The sequence below is a fragment of the Talpa europaea genome (genome assembly GCF_964194135.1).
Source record: "Talpa europaea genome assembly, chromosome: 3".
Taxonomy (NCBI): Eukaryota; Metazoa; Chordata; class Mammalia; order Eulipotyphla; family Talpidae; genus Talpa; species Talpa europaea.
The window spans coordinates 26371357-26390795 of NC_140069.1; the positions used below are offsets into that span (position 1 = coordinate 26371357).

The following is a 19439-nucleotide window of genomic DNA, read 5'->3' on the forward strand; positions in this document are numbered from 1 at the left end:
GAACACTAACTCGGGAGCGCTCCCAACCCCCGGGGGGCCGGGCTCGGGCGCCGAACGGACCAATCGTCGCGCGCCTTACAGCGTCGTGGCCCGACGACGTCGCGCCGCCCAATCGCCAGGGCCGGACCGCCCGTTTCCCGGAGCCCCGCCCCCTCGCAGCCGAGCCCCCGCCCGCCGGTCTCCTCCCTTCTCCCGTTTGCCCCTCCCCCGCCGCTCGGGAGCGGAGCCTGCGAGACGGAGAAACTGGGGCAGAAGTGAAGATGGCGGCGGCGGCGTTGGCGGCGGCGGCGGCTTCTCGCCAGTGACGCGCGGTGCGGGCTCGTCTCCCTCCCCCCCCCAGTCCGGACCCCGTCCGCCGCCCGGGCCGCACCGTCCCCGCAGCCCGTCCCTCGCCTCCCCCCGCCGCCCCCTCCCGCCGCCCGGCTGCCGCTGGCGGCGGCGCGCCCTCGCCCAGCGCGCTGTCGCGGGGGAGCGGGCGGCGCGCCGATCCGCCCTCCTGCCCGCCCCGCCGGGCCTCTGGGCCGCGGACACAGCCCGGCAGGGCGGCGGCGGCGGCCCCTGCGCCTTCGCTTCCCTCCGTTGGGGGACTGGGAGCCGGCCGCGGCGGCTGTGGGTTTTGGGGGGGGCTCGGGGGCTCGGGGAGGGGGGCGGGCGAGAGCGGGGGGGGCCGTCCTCGGGAGGAGGACGAGGAGGAAGCACCATGACGTCCATCCATTTCGTGGTTCACCCGCTGCCGGGCACCGAGGACCAGCTCAATGACAGGTAATGGGGCCGGCGGGCGGGCGGGCGGCGGGCGGGGGGAGGGGCGCCTCCCCGCCCTCCCCTCCCCCACGGGCGGCGTGGGGGCGGGCGCCGGTGTTTACGCGCCCGCCGGCCGGCGCGGGGGTCCCCGCTGCCCCCGGCTGGGCCCCTTCCGGGGCAAACTTCTGGTCTGCGGGGCCCGGGACCGCGGCCGGAGCGCGGTGTGCACGGCGCGGTGTAGACGGGCCCCCCGGTGTGGACGGCAGAGCGCGCTGCACAACCCCCCCCCCCTTTCCCCCACCTCCCCCGCCACATTGAACTCGGCGGAGATGGGGGGGATCCGGCTCTGGGGTGGGGGGCCGCCGCGGACTGACTGCAATCACCGCCGGCCCAGGCCCGAGGAATCCATATTAGTCAAAGTTGAATTGAGACAGACAATGCGGATGGGGGATGGTGGAGGTAAAAAGAGAGGGAAGAGGAGAAGCGGGGCGAGGGACCCCGGGGTGGGTTGGGCGCGCCCGGGCCCCGGGGAGTTGCGTCCGGTGGGGTGGTTGGACCTGCCAAGGCCCGGAGAGCTGCGGGGGTTTGGGGCGGGGGGGGGGGTTGATTCCCGGCAGATCGCGGTGGGGGGGGCAGCGCCATGATTATTGTTATTATTATTAAATTTGAGCCCCTGCAGTGAGGGTTGTCTGCCCGGGAACAGGACGGATTCAGGCGGGGGTGGGGAAGTGGGTTGGATTCCCTTTGCTCTCTGCTCCCGAAACAGACTGGCAGCTCCTGCTCCCAGCCCCGGTGGGGCGAGCTTTTTTGTTTCCTTTTTTATTCTAATGATAGTGTTTTCCTGAGTTGTAATTTGACAGCTGAAAGCCGTGCGTAGAGTCTAAGGAAAACTCTTACGTTTGCAGTTCGCAATGCTGCTTTTCTTAACACGCTGTAAATTTCTGGGATGGGTTTGCTCTGGGCGGAGGAGGAATTATGATTTTTTTTTTTTTTTTTGGGTCTTTCATAAGGAGGCTGTTTTGGCGGTGAATTCCTCCCCTTCCCTCCTCCACCGCTCCCTGCCAGTGTAGGATATTGAATTGCAGAGCCACATGCTCTCTGGGAACTGAGATAAAGCAGGAAAAGTTCCTTCACTGTTGCAAAACAGACTCCGAGGAGGTTGAGGGAGGCCTCCATTTGAGCAAGTCTTAGAAATTAGGACTCGGGTATAATGATGGACTAGATATTCACAGCCAGTGGGACATTTTAAGCCGCTCTCTTCTCCGGTACCATATGGTCTCAAGTTTAGAAGTCAGATACAATTTTTGCTAAGTGACCGGGTGACACAAGTCGCCAAGACGCCCTGCTTGTCAAGCGCTTCCCGGAGGGAAGGAGCCCCTTAACTTGGTGCTAAGATGCTGGGCTGTTACGAAGCGTCTGAACACCTCTGTTGAGGCAGACAGCTTTTCAGTCCAAAAGCTGGTACCTTAGTTTCTGACACTGGATTCTTCGGATTTGCCTATTCTTTGCTTAGCTGTTTTGTGTTTCACATGTTTGTAAAGCTTTTGGACTACTTTATGAAAATATCAACCATTGAGCATTATCACATAGTTCCTTTAAGCTCTGAGTTAAGTTTTAAATCATATACGTTTAAGTGATTATTTTAACTTTTTGTTATGTGAGTCTTAATCTGGTTTTATTTCTGTAGAGATCCTTTTAAAGATTAACATACAATTTTTTGGTAACCTTTAGAACCAGGCTAGTGTTGAGGCTAGTTCTGCTGTCATTCATAGAAAAAATCAAGTTGGTTGTGCCTCTAGTTTAACTTTTCACTTAAATTAGAAAATTGCACCACGAAGGGGAGAAATAGGACGTGTTTTCTTTTCTACTCCTAACTTTATATACAAAAAATCCTGACTAGTTCACTCAATTGACTGTGGATTCCAAAACTGGTTATGTTGGACACTTTGATTAATTTTTGAGCATTCCTTTGCTTCAAGTGGTCTGAGAAATTTACAAGCAGTGTATTTTTTTAAAGCTGTCTTTTAAAAAAATTCTTAATGTGAAAACAGCTTTTTTAAAAAAATCCCTCAGTGTCAGTATTAAAGAAGTAAGATGTGATTTAATTCAGATCATAAAACATGTATGCAATCATGGTGGTAGACATTTGTAAAAACAGGAAAGTGCTGTAGGTAAAATTCTAGGAATCTGTGGTTTATCTAGTAGTAGTATCTAGTTGTATCTAGTAGTTGAGATTTGTTAAGTCAGAATTTCAAGTAGTTGATTGGTGGCAGAGCTGTCCTGTCTGTAAGGCTCCCCTTCAAAAGGAAAGAGCCTCTTTTGCATAAGTAGTTGCACATGTGATCAATCTATTGCTGCATTGCTTGAGAAAAATCTGTTCCCAAGAGATTGGTTCTCTGGAACCTTTTGACTGGAGAAAGAAGCAATTTTTCATCTTCAGATGAAAAATAAGATGTAGTAATTCTTGGTAATTGAAGAATGTGCTGCTATTTGATTTTTATATGAGAAATATGTCTATGATAATTACAAATGAAATGGTAAATAATAGTTTTGGATGAATAAGGATTAATAGGTAGATTTTATTCTGTCTGCAGTAAGCAGTAAGATTGGTTAGGCAATGTGGTACTGCAACTAGAATGCTCAGTTAAAGAAAACTTTTGGGGCCTTAAACCACTGATATTTTCTTCTCCAAATAAGTTTTCTTCTTTCAAATAGCCACATGCTGTTTAAAAGTCAAATATTTTGTTCAGTGTAGTAGTGTCATATCTCAAACTTCTGAAATGTATTTAGCATTAAAAAAAGTTGTATTTTTAGTTTGGGTTTTTAAACTTACTGATTTTATATTAATCTGTATATTGGGTTAGAATTCTGTAATTATCGTTCCTTGGCAACTAGTAATGAGTGAAATTGATGAAGACAGTTGAGGATGGTTAGGACAGAGGAGAAAAATTTAGAGAGCCTAGTATTAGTTGGTGAATTTCTGGAGTCACCACAAGCTCCTTGGTGCAGAGTGACTAGTTCTCTGCAAATGTTCATTGATTTGAATTGAAACCATTCAGTGCTCAGAGGGTTCTGTGACATTTTCATTTTTAAATTTTATTTTGTATGGGGTTTGGGTCAGATGGGGGGGCGTGGTGAGAGGATTCACCAGACAGAGTGGGGAGCAGAACAGGTGGATCTACTGAAATACACTGCTGAGGGGAGCAGTGGGTGAGACAGGAGAGGTCTGCTGTGCCATGTGGGTGAGCTCCCTGGCCAGGGATCAAACTCAAGGAGGCCCCTATTTTGTATGATTTTTACTTTTAATTGTATTTTTTTAAATTGAATTAACAGTGCTTTAAGACATTATATAAGGGCCTCCCCGGTGGCGCAGCGCTTGAGCACTGGGTTGCGAAGCTGCCCGCAGCCTCTGCAGCGCTGATTCGATCCATGGCCAGTGGGCGAGGGTCCCACATGGCGCGCAGACCTCCCCCGCCGCCCGCTGCTCCCCTCAGCAGTGTACTTGGTCAGTCTGCCTGCTCTGCGCTCTGACTCTGGTGAATTCTCTCACCCTCCCACACTTCTGACTGTACCCAGTGCTTGTATAAATAAATAAATCTTTAAAAAAAAAAAAAGACATTACATAAGTTTAGGTATGTATCACTGGAAATCATTGTGATAATATTACATTAAGTTCAACTATTAAAAGTCCTGTTCTTCACCATACAATTTTCCCCTTTGTTCTGATGTTGACTTTCCTTCTAGTTAGTTTGTTGATTAGTGCTATGTTCCTGCTTAAAACATTGTCTCAGAGAAATAAAAAAGTGATACCAACAACATGATTCTGCATGTTGAGATTGATAGGGGAGCCAAAAGTGTCTGCTCACGAAAAAGTGGAGAGTGCCAGAGAAGTCCTGTAGGCCAGTCTTTCCGCTAAGTTGGAAAAAACAGGGCCATAGATTTATGAAATTTATCCAGGGCTACACAGTGAGCTACGGACAGATGAGGTCCATATAATGAATGGGTCTTCTGAACCTTTTTTTTTTTTTTTTAATATCTAGCATTCTGTGCACTACTCATGTGGCTTATATTTTGGGACAGTTCTACTTTCTGAGACATTGCTTAGAGTACTGCCTGTTTTAGAGATTTGATTTCCCCTTCCCTTCATCTCCTTTTAGGGCACCACATTGACTTACAGGCCTTTTATCAGAGAGCTGACCCTTTTAGCCTTTTCCTAGTACTATGTTAAGAGAGGCCTTTTTCAGGTTATGTAGGTAAGGCTTGGCTTGTCCCTGTCCAGAATTACTCTTCAGGATGCAGCTTGGTTACAGTATGAACCCTTTTCTCATTGTTTGTCTACATGTGGAATTTTCCTGTGAGCTTTGCTTTTTTGGCATTGTAATGCATTGCGCAATTGTAAACAGCCTTGATTTGAGATTGTCATATCAAAAAGATTTTTCTCTAAGGAGCTTTCCTTTTAGATGCTGTACAGCTGCAAAATAAGATAGTAGGGACAGGAGTTGGAAAATTGAAATTTCTGAATCTGGATTTGTCTCAGCCTTGCTGCTTACTTAGTAAGTGCTGGTAGGAAGTCAGTTGGAACCTCACTCCTTGTCTCCCCCAGCAACCCTCCCCACAACACCTCTGTCTCCAAATCAGACTTTGTACACACATCAAGGTCAATGAAGAACAACTTAGTGGGTGTGAAAACATGAATATTATAATGTGAGTTCTGTGGAAAATATTATGAATAAATACTTTTAACTGCCTTTATGTGTTGTCTGGTTTCCAAATAGAAAAATAGGAACTCAGAGCTATTGCCTTGTAATAGTTTTAGTTTTGAGTGGAGAATCTTAGATGCTTAGTCTTAAATTAGTGGTTCTCAACTGGGTGAGCCTTACCCCTTAGGGGTTATTTGCCAGTGTTTGGAGACATTTTGATAGTCACAGCTGGGGCATTGCTTTTCGCCTATAATGGATAGATGCCAAACATCTTACATTACACTAGAATAGTGTTCCTTAACAGAGAATTATCCCACCCAAAAATGTCTGTTGTGCTAAGGATGAGAAATCTGTCCTGGAGTACTTGAATGTATATAGCTATAAAAGCCAATGGAAATGATTTTTAGGAAGAAAAGTTCAAGCAGTGTATGTTGGGCTCAAATATATGGCTGTTTAAAACCAATTAAAATTAGATAAAATTGGGCCTCCCCGGTGGCGCAGCGGTTGAGCGCTGGGTTGCGAAGCTGCCCGCAGCCTCTGCAGCGCCGGTTCGATCCCCGGCTGCTCCCCGGCCACTGGAGGAGGGTCCCACATGGCACACAGACCTCTCCTGCTGCCCGCTGCTCCCCTCAGCAGTGTGCTTCGTCACTCTGCCTGTTCTACTCTCCGCTCTGGCTCTGGTGAATTCTCTCACCCTCCTGCGCTTCTGACTGTACCCAGTGCTTATATAAATAAATAAATAACTCTTTAAAAAAATCTATTAAAAAAAATAAAATAAAATAAAATTAGATAAAATTGAAAAGTCAGTTCTTCAGTAACATTTGTCACAGTTCAAGTGCTCTATAGTTGTATGTAGTCAGTGGCCATCATTCTGGACATTGCATTTTAGAACAGTGCTATCACCACTAAAAGTTCTGTTGGACAACATTGATTAAAAAAAGTGATTTTTTTGCATTTAGTAAGTCCTTATTTTTATTAGGAACTGTTGGGATTTTAAAGGCTCAGACATATCCTTTCCCTCTTAGTAGAGGCCAGAAAATATGCCAGGGATTACATGGAACTGAACAGAGGTTTTGGTGGGTAGATGTTATAGTAGTTGAAAGTAGCCTGGAATTTCAGTGTGCTACACCAGGAAAGCACAAATATTAGTCTGTGTGGGGTAGAGTATCACATCACCAAATCAGTAGGAAATCTCACTGTTTAACTATACTGAGTTTATTAAAAACTGTAATAGTAGAGTAATTGGAAACAGACAGGGAAACTTAACTAAAATGATTAAAAGAAATTAAGATAGAGCATAAATAGCCAAACAGAAAAATTAGAAGCTACAACAAACGAGCAGATCTCTTTTATAAGCCAAGAAATTATTGACAAAATTGTATGTTTAGGGGTAAACAGAAACTTGTGAAAGAAATTACATGGTACACAGGACTACAAGTAGGAATAATGGATGAATTTTAAAGGTCAGGATTTTCCCTTAACAGTTAGGTTATTTAGGAAATAGTCTTGAAAGGAAAGTTAAATCACTGAAGATTGTCAAAACTTTAGATTTTATAGGTTAGATTGAAGGTGGTAGCAGTTTTCTGTTGCAGAAGATTTAGTGATGTATTGTTTTCCCCATTTTTATCATATCTACTTCTAATTAAGAAAGCAAACTCCAATTATAGCCCGTGTTTCTGTCATTTTGACACCTCAGCATCCTGAGTAAATGAAAATAGCCTTATCTTCTGACTAACTGTGATTATGATTTGTTGATTTATTTTTATAATTGATTTTCAAGTTTTTCTCTAAAAATTATTTTTAAGCTTTTTATTATGGAAAATTGCAAGTTTATATAAAATTGGAGAGACTAATGCAGTGAACACCCATGTACAACAGTTACTGTCCCTGTCACAACAGTTACTGTCCCTGTCGCAACAGCTGTCAATTCATGGACAATCTGATTTTAATTTATGCCTTCCGTCAGATAACTTAAGTAGTGTACCTTTAGTATGTATCTCAAAGATGAAGACTTTTTTTTTTAAGATTTATTTATTCATTTTACACAAGAATTGGGGTATAGTCCAGATTCACGGGAGGGTTAGAGGATTCACCAGAGCCAGAGTGGGGAACAGAACAGGCAGACTGACAAAATACACTGCTGAGGGGAGCAGTGGGCGTTGCAGGAGAGGTCTGCGCTGCATGTGGGACCCTCACCGGCAGCTGGGGATCAAACCTGTGCTGCAGAGGCTGCGGGCAGCTTTGCAGCCCAGTGCTCAACCGCTGCTCCACCAGGGGAGGCCCACATTTTTCTTGATATCAAACTTTGATGTCAATTAAACAATAAATTAGTACATATGAAGAGACTGTATATTAGAATCCCATTAGTAATAGAGGTATTTTAGATTGCTAACTATGATGACTACGACAGTGTCCATTGTAGAAAGCACTGTGAATTGAATGAATCGATGGATTTTTATTTCCTTCTTGGATCCATTCTTTTTTTTTTTTAATTCCAGCTAACAAATTTATTTATTTATTTTTTAATTTAAATTTTATTTTTATATTCCCCATACAATTACAGCCCCATTATTTTGACCCCAATCCCGCCTTTCCCCACCCCTCACCCCCATAGAGTGTCTCTGGTTCATAGTTGTTTGTTGATTTTGGTATTTTCTTTCTTATAGTTATTTTTCTTCCTGGTCCCTTATTTAAGTTTTCTAGATTCCTGCTATGAGTGAGACCATCCGGTGTTTTTCCTTTTCTTTCTGGCTTATTTCGCTGAGCATGATCCCTTCCAGCGCCATCCATGTTGCTGCAAATTGCATGTGTTTATCTTTTTTGAATGCTGAGTAATATTCCATGGTGTATATGTACCACATCTTCTTGATCCAGTCATCTATTTTTGGGCATTTGGGTTGTCCCAAAGCTTAGCTATTGTAAATAGTGCTGCTATAAACATAGGGGTGCAGGTGCTCTTTGGAATTGATGTTTCTGTGTCCTTTGGGTAAATACCTAAGAGTGGAATTGCTGGATCATATGGAAGCTTATGTTTAGTAGGTCCAGAAATCTCCACACAGCTCTCCATAGTGGTTGGACCGGTTTGCACTCCCACCAGCAGTGCAGGAGAGTTCCTTTTTCTCCACAACCTCGCCAACATTTGTTGTTGCTAGTTTTTTTAATATTTGCCATTCTCACTGGTGCAAGATGGTATCTCATGGTAGTTTTGATTTGCATTTCCCTGATTACAAGTGATGTTAAACATTTTTTCATATGCCTGTTGGCCATTTGCATTTCCTCTTCAGAGAAGTTTCTTTTTAGCTCTTCTGCCCATTTTTTGACTGGATTTTCTTTGTTTTTGTTGAGTCTCGTCAGCTCTTTCTAGCTTTTTGTGATCAGTCCTTTATCATTAGTGTTGTGTGCAAAAATGTTCTCCCAGTCGGTGGGGTTTCTCTTTGTTTTGGTTATTGTCTCTTTAGCTGTGCAGAAGCTCTTTAATTTGATGTAGTCCCAGCTGTTTATCTTTGCCTTCACTATCACTGCTTTGGGTGATGTGTCTGTAAAGATGTCTTTGATGTGCATATCATGTAGTGGTTCGCCTATATTTCCTTGTATGTATTTTATGGTTTCAGGTCTTATGTCTAGTTCTTTAATCCATTTTGAGTTGGTTTTTGTGCATGTGCATGATGTTAGGTAGTAGTCAAGCTTCATTCTTTTGCATGTAGCGACCCAGTTTTCCCAGCACCATTTATTGAACAAACTTTCTTTGCTCCAATGCATATTCTTTGCTCCTTTGTCAAAGATTAGTTGGCCATAAATCTGTGGGTTTATTTCTGGATTTTCTATTCGATTCCATTGGTCTCTGTGTCTGTTCTTGTTCTTGGATCCGTTCTTGACCCCATTTTTGCGATGCAGAAGAAAAAGTGTTTAGAGCCTACCATTTCAAAAAATTGGTTCACTCCAGCATGAATCTGTCATTCCAGAATTTGCATGAGAAGATGTTCTTATCGATATGTGAATTCAAATCTCAAATCTCAGAAAATCTGAAAGTCCAGAGAGATGGCCTTTTGCATGAACAATTCCAAGACCCTATTAAGGGACATGTGGTGGAGAGTCTTCTGAGCATTTCTCTGTGACACTGCCTACTGTGATGTGAGAAATGGATGAGAATGGGTTTGTAAGCATTAAGAAAAAATGCCAAATTTGAGGTTAAAAAAGTTAATTCAATGAAGAAGGCTAAGAAAGAGAAGAGTCAGTATTTTAATATCTAAATGATGAAAACAGGGTTTTATCTGAAGGGCTTTAGGAGGAGGCATACTGAGTTTCTTATATTATAGGAATGGCTTTGTTTCCTGTCTAAAGGTTATTTGAGCTAGTCTGGTTATTGCTTCGTTTTAGTCACCTGCATCAGGAAATTCTACTTTGTCTTTAAATCTAGTTTAAACATTCATCTTCTTACTATCCTCATATTTTTAGTTGTGTTTAAATTTTATCTCCTAGAAATCCTTTAGTGGTTTTCTTAAAGTGGTTTTTTTTTTTTTTTTTTGCTTATCAGGTGTTCTGATGATTATATGTAGATGGAGAATAATTGAGGGGGAGGAATCCTTTGAGGCTTTGGAAGTGTGACCCTTTGTTTCTGTGGTGGTTCTCTGGGGAAGCTTAAGATTTGCTTTTCTTGGACTGGTCCAGTTGCCAGCCAGATCGAACTACAGATTGCTGCCTCTGTTCCCATTGAGTCCCTGTTAGTTTTCCATCACTGCCCAAGGGGAGGCAGAACCAGAAATGGGTGTCTTCTGTAAGGGAGGTTGGCAGCCTAAGGTCCATAGGTCAGAGATGACATGTGGGCAGGTCTTATTGGCAACTGCTCATCTTTTTGCTACTTGTGACAGCCAAGAGCTACTGAAAAATACATACATCTGCAGGTTAATAAGATTCAGTTTTTCTTTGGTAAATTCTTAGACATTCTTGAGGGTTTGATAGCATTTGTTTTTGGGCATGATATGTTTAAGCCATTTTTTTAATGGAAAGTTTTTTTTTTTTTGACAATGTTGGTATTTTATGACTAACCTAATTCAGTTGTAAAAATGTTGTATGCTGGCTTTTGATTTTAAAGTAGAGCTTTTCATAGTGTCTTAATAGATCACCATCAGTAGCACTCAAGCGTGAGGACCACTATATTAGAGGCTTTTACTCACATTTCTTTGTCTTAGAATTAATTGATGACAGCAAATAGGGACAACTTGCCAGTTCTTTTCTGCCCCCAGCCTTCTTTCCCGCCTTGGACTATAGGTTCTATAACTATACTAAAGATTAGAATTAGGTTCAGTCACATAAATAGTAAGTCTTCCCAGAACTGTAAGATGCTGAGAGGATGTCAGTGCTTATAGGGTTACACTGTCTGGGGGAGTGAAGCTGATCCAGTAGCAAATTATGAAAGACTGGTGAAAGAGGTAGTCGAGTTTGGCCTGTGTAAATATTTGCCATGTGTTGCCGGCCCACAGTTTGAGCGCAGTGCAGTGTTAGATTAGTTTTCCTTGTTCAGTAAATGTTTGTGTGAGACTCACTCTCAAACACTGTGCTAGGCCAGGGATGGCTGTTTCACTTGCCTCATCAGCCCTTTCTGAATCTTGGAATTGAAAAGTGGTTGGCGCAGTGGGAAATTTTGGAGAAGACCATGGCAGTGGGTTACCGGGCAAGGAGTGGCAGCAGGTGGGTGTGCCATGTATTTTTTTTTAACTTCTTATTTTGAAATAATTATAAACTCGCAAGTTACAAAAATAGTGAAGTGCTGGTCCTCTTTGCTTTCCCCAGTGGTGCCATCTGCACTGTGTCAAGTATTTTTGCCCCTCTTGTCAGTGAACAAAGATGGAAAGGAGTATTTTCCTTATGCATATTTGAAAATCGCTTATTTCTCTAATGTGTTTTTAGATGATTTTGATTTTTAGTATATTTTTAGATAAATACTAAGTAGTGATTAAGTTTTACTCTGTCATTGAATATGATGGTAAATGGAATATAACTTGAGGTAAAGTGGTGGTCTGGGGATTTTTTTGTATTTGACTAACTGATCATATGACTGAATAAGTAATATAACTCATTTGTAAAATAAGAAAAGAAGCCAGATTATTCAGGTTTTTCCTGTGCCAATTTCTATGTGCTTATGACTGTGGTAGAGAAATGGGTTTTTGTTTGGTTGGATGGATGGCTTAGAGGGAAAAAGAACTGTGAGTGTATGGTTGTCCATGATTTACTTAAATTTTATTGATGAATGGAAGACAAGAAGAAGGAAAGTGGGAAAATAAAGTTAACTCTTTTACTCAATAAACATATTTTTTAAAGATTTGTTTATTTATGCATACAAGAGCTGGGGTACAGGCCAGAGATATGGGGGGTGAGAGTTTACACCAGTGACAGAGTGGGAAACAGAACAGGCAGACTGACTGAAATACACTGCTGAGGGGAGCACGGGCGAGTCAGGAGAGGTCTGCCTCACCATGTGGGTTTCTCCCTGGCTAGTTGGGGATCAAACTCGTGCTGCAGAGGCTGCAGAGGCTGCGTGTTGCTTCATAGTGCGGTCCTTAACCCCTTGTGCCACCAGAGAGGCCCTCAATAAATATTTTACTGACTTAATTTGTATATATTGGAATGCAAAGATATCTTCTGCCTTCATAGATATTTTAATGAGTAGGGGAAGAAAGATCTAATGATTGAACTTGAATGCTTGCGAAGACCTTGAAGGGTTGCAGGGTGTGGAGACTGGTTCATCCTCTTCTGTTCTCTTAGCCTAATGAGTTTTTTTTTTTCTTCTTCTTTTTTTTTTTTTTTTAAGATTTATTTATTTATACAAGCACTGGGTACAGTCAGAAGCGCAGGAGGGTGAGAGAATTCACCAGAGCCAGAGCAGGGAGCAGAACAGGGAGATGGACGAAGTACACTGCTGAGGGGAGCAGCGGGCAGCAGGAGAGGTGTGCGCGCCATGTGGAACCCTCACCTGTCGGCCAGGGATCAAACTGGCGCTGCAGAGGCTGTGGGCAGCTTTGCAATCCAGCGCATAACCGCTGTGCCACTAGGGAGGCCCCCTAATGAGTTTTCATTTATTAGCATTGAGATACTCTCCACAACAAGGGTTCATCATAGGTGCATGTGTTTGATATTGCTAATCAGTTTTAATAATAGTCCAAGAACTCTTTCTCTGTATGAGACTAGCTCAGAGTGGTTTTTTGTTTGCAAAAGATTTCTTTCCAGGGATAGATAAGAAGCTAGATAAGACATAGGAAACTGTCTCATCAGAGTGTGAAAACAAATCTTTTCATCCTAATGTTTGACTTAGTGCTACAGGAGATTGTATATGGAATATTGGCAAGGAGGGAAGAAGGGGTGCTAGAAGAGCTTATCTGGGGAGTCTTGCTTCTCTGTGTTCATGCGCCTGGGCTGGGCTTGACTCTGGAATGTGGAAAGTGACATACATAGCACAGGGACACTAAAAGATCAGACCTGTGTGCTCTCCTTCATTGTTTTTGTTTAAGATGCTTCATTTTACATAGTACCTTGCCAGTAACTATTTGAAGAGGATTTATAGTTATACATATTCATGTGACATATGACCAGTTTAAATGGATATAGAATTTCATAATTTAGTTTTCTAGGACTCCAAGGTGAGATGAAATTATCAAAGATTCATTTCTGAATTTAGATGTAGCTGCTTAATCCTGTAAGTTTTGTAATGTATTTTTATTTTGGGGAAGTTTTTTTCAAAGTTGATATTCGATACAGTTCTTTCAGAATTTGAGCATGTTATTGTGTATCTGATTTTGTGCACCATAGATAGAAGAGAGCTATGAGACCTGGAAAGACACTGAATTTGGAGTTGGAGACTTGTTCCTTCTAACCAGTCATACATTAGTTTCCTGCAATGAGTTTAGTTTAGCTCCTCATTTGTAAGATGAGGAGTATAGATTTGTGTGAAAGTTCATTTGTTTTGAATCAGTGTGATTGAAGGACTACAGATACTGTTTTATTAATTTATTTGCTATATGTTGCCATGTTAAAGTTTGATTTTTATTTCCTGCTTCAGGACCTTCTTTTCTGTCCTTTTGTACTTATTTTAATGGATATTCAGAAAAAGTGGTTTAACTTGAAGGGGACTCTTAAAAACCAGCTCAGTTCTTCTATATTAATTTTTTTTTAAACTACTAAGCTGATGACATGATTTTGACATGATTTTAGTCCAATTATGTTATCTCTTGATTATACATTCCAAATAAATTTGCTTCATGTTGATTTGAAATTTGCTTCATGTTGATTTAAAACATTTGCTTGCTTTAAATTTCTAATGGGTTGAGTCTGTTCTCTTTCAGAAGGCTATTTTGGAGGCCTTAGTAAGATTGTCACATGTTCAATGGGAGTTTATCTTCTGTTTTCCAGGATATCTATCGTTCTAAGTATTAGGCTATAATATTTGATACTACCTTTTTTTTTTTTTTTTAAAGATTTACTTATTTATAAATATAAGAACTGGGTGCAGGCCAGAAGTGCAGGTGGTGAGAGGATTCACCAGAGACAGAGTGGGGAACAGAACAGGCAGACTGACTGAAATACATTGCTGAGGGGAGAACAGGCGAGTCAGGAGAGGTCTGCTGTGCCATATGGGTTGCTCCCTGGCCAACCAGGGATTTAACTCATTCTGCAGAGGCTGCGGATCAATTCAAAGTGCTGTGCCACCAGGGAGGCCCTGATGCTACCTTTTGACTTAAAACTACTGAATAGTCATTTCTAAGATGCTCAGAATTTTACAGCAAGCAGGATTTTAAGATTTTCATATTTTTACAGCTGAGTAAATGAGGGCTGAAGTGCCCAGATGAATTAGTTAAGTGACAGACTAGACTGCATGAACTCAGCTGTGTTGCTTTTCCTTTTCATTTTTTGGAATGGGCATTGGAAGTAACTTGATTTTTGATACATGTGTGTATGTATGTAACTATATAAGTGCAATAAAATATTAATATGTGCACACTTTGTGCCATTAAATAGAATCTCAACTTTTAATTCATGACATTTTGGGGGGCTTCTGCTGTATGTCAGTTCTAGGCTGGGTGTATGGCGGTAGTTTATGGAAAAGACAGGCCATTACAGAGCAGGGTGATAATGAGTGCAATGAAAGGAAGTTCAGGATTCTTCACCAAATGCACACAATTCCAGCCTTGCGGAGAAGGAAGGCTTACCAGAAGACATATTTATAAGAGGAGGATCAGAATTCTTAATTGGAGGTTGGCTGAAGTGCTGATGGGGGAGCTGTGTGATGTAGGGGCAGGATATTGAAGACTTTAAGAGATTTCTAGGTAGAAGGAAATAGCATGTGTCAAGAAGACCTTAAATTAAGAGAGAGCACACTACATTTGAAGCACTAAAAGAAACCCAAAATGCTTAGACTGATGAGTACATAGAATTTCAAATCAGTTGAATAGTTTCCTTGTAGAAAAGGAGACCCTGCTGTCTTCAGTAATGAGCTTGGTAATATTATGATAAATTTCATGTGCTAGTCATATCCTGACTGTGACTGGTTAAAATTTAGTGGAGTAAATGAATTAGTACAGTAAAGAGTATGAATTCCATTCCACTTTAAGCAAGCCAGTTGCTTGATTCCATGGTTACGAATAACATCTTTTAGCCTCTGTCCATCCAAATTGTTGATGTTTGCTGTTTATAAATTTGAACAAGCTTGGAAGGGATGAGTTCAGTTCAAGTGCCTCGTTGCTTTTGTAAAACACTGCAGCTCATGCATATGGACCAGTAATATTGAAATGAATGAAAAGTGGTGCATTTTTCTATTTGAGATAAAATAGTGTATCATCTTAACCATAGTAAAGGCCAAAGTTTCATATAAAGTGCTGAAAGAAAACAACAACATACTTGTCTCTGGGTCATGAGTGATTACTTTTGATGTCTCCCTATGTTTAGTATATTATATGCTTCTATAGGAGCGTGTGTTTCAGTAATAGAACAAAATCTCTAAGACAGTGTTTTGGTTAGCTGTTATCTAAAATGAGCATGAAAGGCACCGAACAGTGATTGTAAAGAACATTGTGGTAAAATTTAATTGTTTTTTTCTAGTAAATTGACCAGAAGTTTCACTGTAACTTAACTATAAATGAACACTTCCAGAAAGCACTTTAAAATACTTGACTTAAAGTTTTGTTCATTGATTGTAGTCAACAAATATTTATATTAGGAGCTTGTTTTGGGCTAGACACTTGGGCCACTTCCGTGAACAAAAGAGGCAAAAATTCCTGCCTGTCCATTCAAAAAAGATAAACACATGCAATTTGCAGCAACATGGATGGCGCTGGAAGGGATCATGCTCGGCGAAATAAGCCAGAGAGAAAAAGAAAAATCCCGGATGGTCTCACTCATAGCAGGAATCTAGAAAACCTAAATAAGGGACCAGGAAAAAGAATAACTATAAGAAAGAAAATATCAAAATCAACAAATAACTATGAACAAGAGACACTCTATGGGGGCATGGGGGGCGGGGAAAGGAGGGCTTGGGGTAAAAATAAGGGGGTTGTAATTGTATGGGGAATATAAAAATAAAATTTAAATTAAAAAAAAATTCCTGCCTGTGGAGCTTCCATTTTGGTGATGTGGTTTTTTTTTTTGTATTAATAACTTTGAAACATTTATTTTGAAATGTGTGGTGTTTAATATCCATGTTACTTCTGTTTGAAATACATTATTAAAAATCCTGATCAGTTTGAAATGATGTTTCGAATGCCTCCTGAATTAATTGTTCTTTGTAATATCCCTACATGGTTTATTAAACACAACATTGTGTAGGTCCACTCTTTAAACTTACCCTTCCTATACTTTGAAGATGGGGTTATTGTGGTCTTTGCATTTTTAGTACTTCACGTATGATAATTCATATATTTTTAAGAATTAATTTAAGCTTCAAAAGTAATCATTTATTTTAGTAAAATATTAGTTCTTAAACAATTTCCCAATATTTAGAATAAGGAATTAATTATTTGCATTTTTTGCACGTTATTTCAATAATATTGAAAGATTCCACAGTATAACTACACTTGAGTACCAACCCCTTTAATGTAGGAGACCTTCCTTAAATGGGGATTCTTGACTGTGTATGTGCATACAAATTAAAAGAACGAATAGTGAATTACTGAATTATCTCTTATAGAGTCCACTAATTGTTGACATTTGTCAAACTGCTCAGTATACATGTATGTATAAATAACTTTGTTGAACAGTTTGGAAGTTGCAATCACTATGATGCTTTATTTATTTAGTTTTTTAGAACTTCATTTTTTAAAAAATTTATGCATACAAGAGCTGGTGCACAGGCCAGAGGCATGGGGGGGAGGGGTGAGAGGATTCACCAGAGACAGAGTGGGGAACAAAACAGGCAGACTGACCAAAGTACTCTGCTGAGGGGAGCAGCGAGCGAGTCAGGAGAGGTCTGCTGAGTGATGTGGGTTGCTCCCTGGCCGGCTGGGGATTGAACTCGTGCTGCAGAGGCTGTAGATCACCTCATAGGTTATGTCTTAACCCCTTGTGCCACCAGGGAGGCCCTGATGCTTTGTTTTTAAATACATGTGCGTATAATTCCTAAGAATCTGGGCCTTCTGTATAACCACCGTGCCAGTACTATACCTTAGAAACTTAACAGGAATTCCTTAAAACCATTCATTCATTAGTGATATTCATTTGTCTCCACTTGTTCTCAAAATGTCTGCATATAATAATAGTGAAGTTTTTCAAACCAGAATTCACTCAAAGCTCGCACATTACTTTTAAGTGTTACATGGATTTTATCATTAAATCCTTTTTACAGAATTCTCAGTATTTCCAAGGACCAAGTCATTTGAAATTATCCTATTTCAAGGCACAATTGTGTCATTGTTCTCAGTTTTCCCCAACTTTTTTTTAAAAGATTGATTGATTGATTGATTGATTGATTTTTATTGATTTATACATACATACAAGCACTGGGTACAGTCAGAAGCGCGGGAAGGTAGGAGAATTCACCAGAGCGGGTAGCAGAGCAGGCAGAAGGACTGAAGTACACTGCTGAGGGGAGCAGCGGGCGGCAGGAGAGGTCTGTGCGCCATGTGGGACCCTCCTCTGGTGGCCGGGTAGCAGCCGGGGATCGAACCGGTGCTGCAGAGGCTGCGGGCAGCTTTGCAACCCAGCGCTCAACCACTGTGCCACCGGGGAGGCCCAGTTTTCCCCAACTTTTAATTGGACTATGAATATAGCCTTTTCAGTGGAGTATGTGTTTTGATGAGTTGTTCAATATTGCTTTTCCTAGACCTTATGAAGTGTCCTGCATCTTTGGCAAGGTTTGCAATCATTTTATACATATTTTGCATTGGATCATGTTGTATTGTCAGATAACATCCTGTGATCAACAACAGCTTGATTTCAAAAGATATGGAAGTGATAGGCCAGGTTCTTTAGGGGTATTTATGTAAGAAATCAGTGACTGGTGAAGGTTTTGGCCTGGTCAACTTTTATTTCCTTATTCAGGCTTGTTGACTGCGAAGAGGAGAGAATAACATTCTCATTACCTGGTGTGATTGCCAGGAGTATTGGTCTGTTAGTATTATAATAGTAGGGTTTATAGAAGCGTGGGGATTACATATAAATTGCCTTTTATTTTTGAGCAAAGATTTATACTATTCAGAGGAGTTTAAGGTTAAATAGATTTATAAGATACTGGAGATAAATAAGGGAGTTCACAGGATAGGTAATATAAAGTTTTGTTTTAAACTTAGTGCAGTTAAAGGAAAATGGTAGGGTCTCCCTGGTGGCGCAAGGGGTTAGTTAATACGCAACCTATGAAGCTCACCGCAACCACTACAGCACAAGTTCAATCCCTGACCAGGGAGATGACCCACATGGCACAGCAGACCTCCCCTGACTCCCCTGTTGCTCCCATCAGCAGTGTATTTTGGTCAATCTGCCTGTTCTGTTCCCTACTCTGTCTCTGGTGAATCCTCTCACCCCCTAAAACTCTGGCCTGTACTCCGGTTCTTGTATGTATAAATAAATAAATCTTAAAAAAAAAAAAAAAAAGGAAAATGGTAAGGAAGATAGCAAAGATGAAGCATAAATGAGTCTTTATTCATATACCAGTGGAACTAGAACCAAAGAAAGAATTGAGGTGTTCTTTGAGCATTATTCTATTATTTATTGTATAAAAGATACTCCACACTTACTGGTATAAAACAACAAATATTTATTATTTCTGGAGATGGACAGTATTCAGCTAAATGGCCCTTATTCTAGATTTCTTTTGCAGTTGCAGTCAGATGATAGCTAGATTCATTTTGAAAACTCACAGCTGGGACCTGGAACATCTGAGGTTCCTCAAGTATCCCTAGCTCTGTGTGGTCTTTCTATAAGGTCTTTGCAGCATGAAGCCTTTGTGGTAGTTATTGATAGATTTCTTCCTTTTTTTTTTTAAGATTTATTTATTTATTTATACAAGCACTGGGTATAGTCAGAAGTGCCGGAGGGTGAGAGAATTCACCAGAGCCAGAGCAGGGAGCAGAGCAGACAGACTGATGAAATACACTGCTGAGGGGAGCCGCAGGCAGCAGGAGAGGTCTGCGTGCCATGTGGGACCCTTGCTGGCTGCCGGGGATCGAACCGGCGCTGCAGAGGCTGCGGGCAGCTTCCCAGCCCAGCGCTCAACCACTGCGCCACTAGGGGAGGCTCTATTGATACATTTCTTAAATGGCATCTCAGATTTTCAAAGGCCTGTGTCCCAAGAAAGAGAGAGCCAGACTGAAATGTCTTTTTCTATGGCATAGCCTTAGGAGTCAATCATGTCTGCATCATTCTTTTTTTCAGTAAGCAAGTCATAAGGCCTATATTCAACGGGATGGTAATTGGAATCCACTTCTCGGAGGAGTGTCAAAGAATTTATAGATTGACCATTGAAAAGCTGATAATTTATAGATTGACCATTGAAAAGCTGATAATTTATAGATTGACCAT

General features: G+C 41.4%; 1 protein-coding gene across 2 annotated transcripts in view; it reads left to right on the top strand.

Moving 5' to 3' along the window:
* Positions 1-700: 700 nt before the first annotated feature.
* UBR5 (ubiquitin protein ligase E3 component n-recognin 5) overlaps positions 701-19439 on the top strand; it is a gene marked incomplete at both ends in the record, with an annotated part of 124086 nt that continues 105347 nt past the window's right edge. For both annotated transcript variants that reach the window (XM_084229427.1, XM_084229428.1), the window contains one exon: positions 701-762. In XM_084229427.1, the coding sequence (XP_084085553.1) occupies positions 701-762 (62 nt within the window). The remainder of the gene's footprint in view (positions 763-19439) is intronic.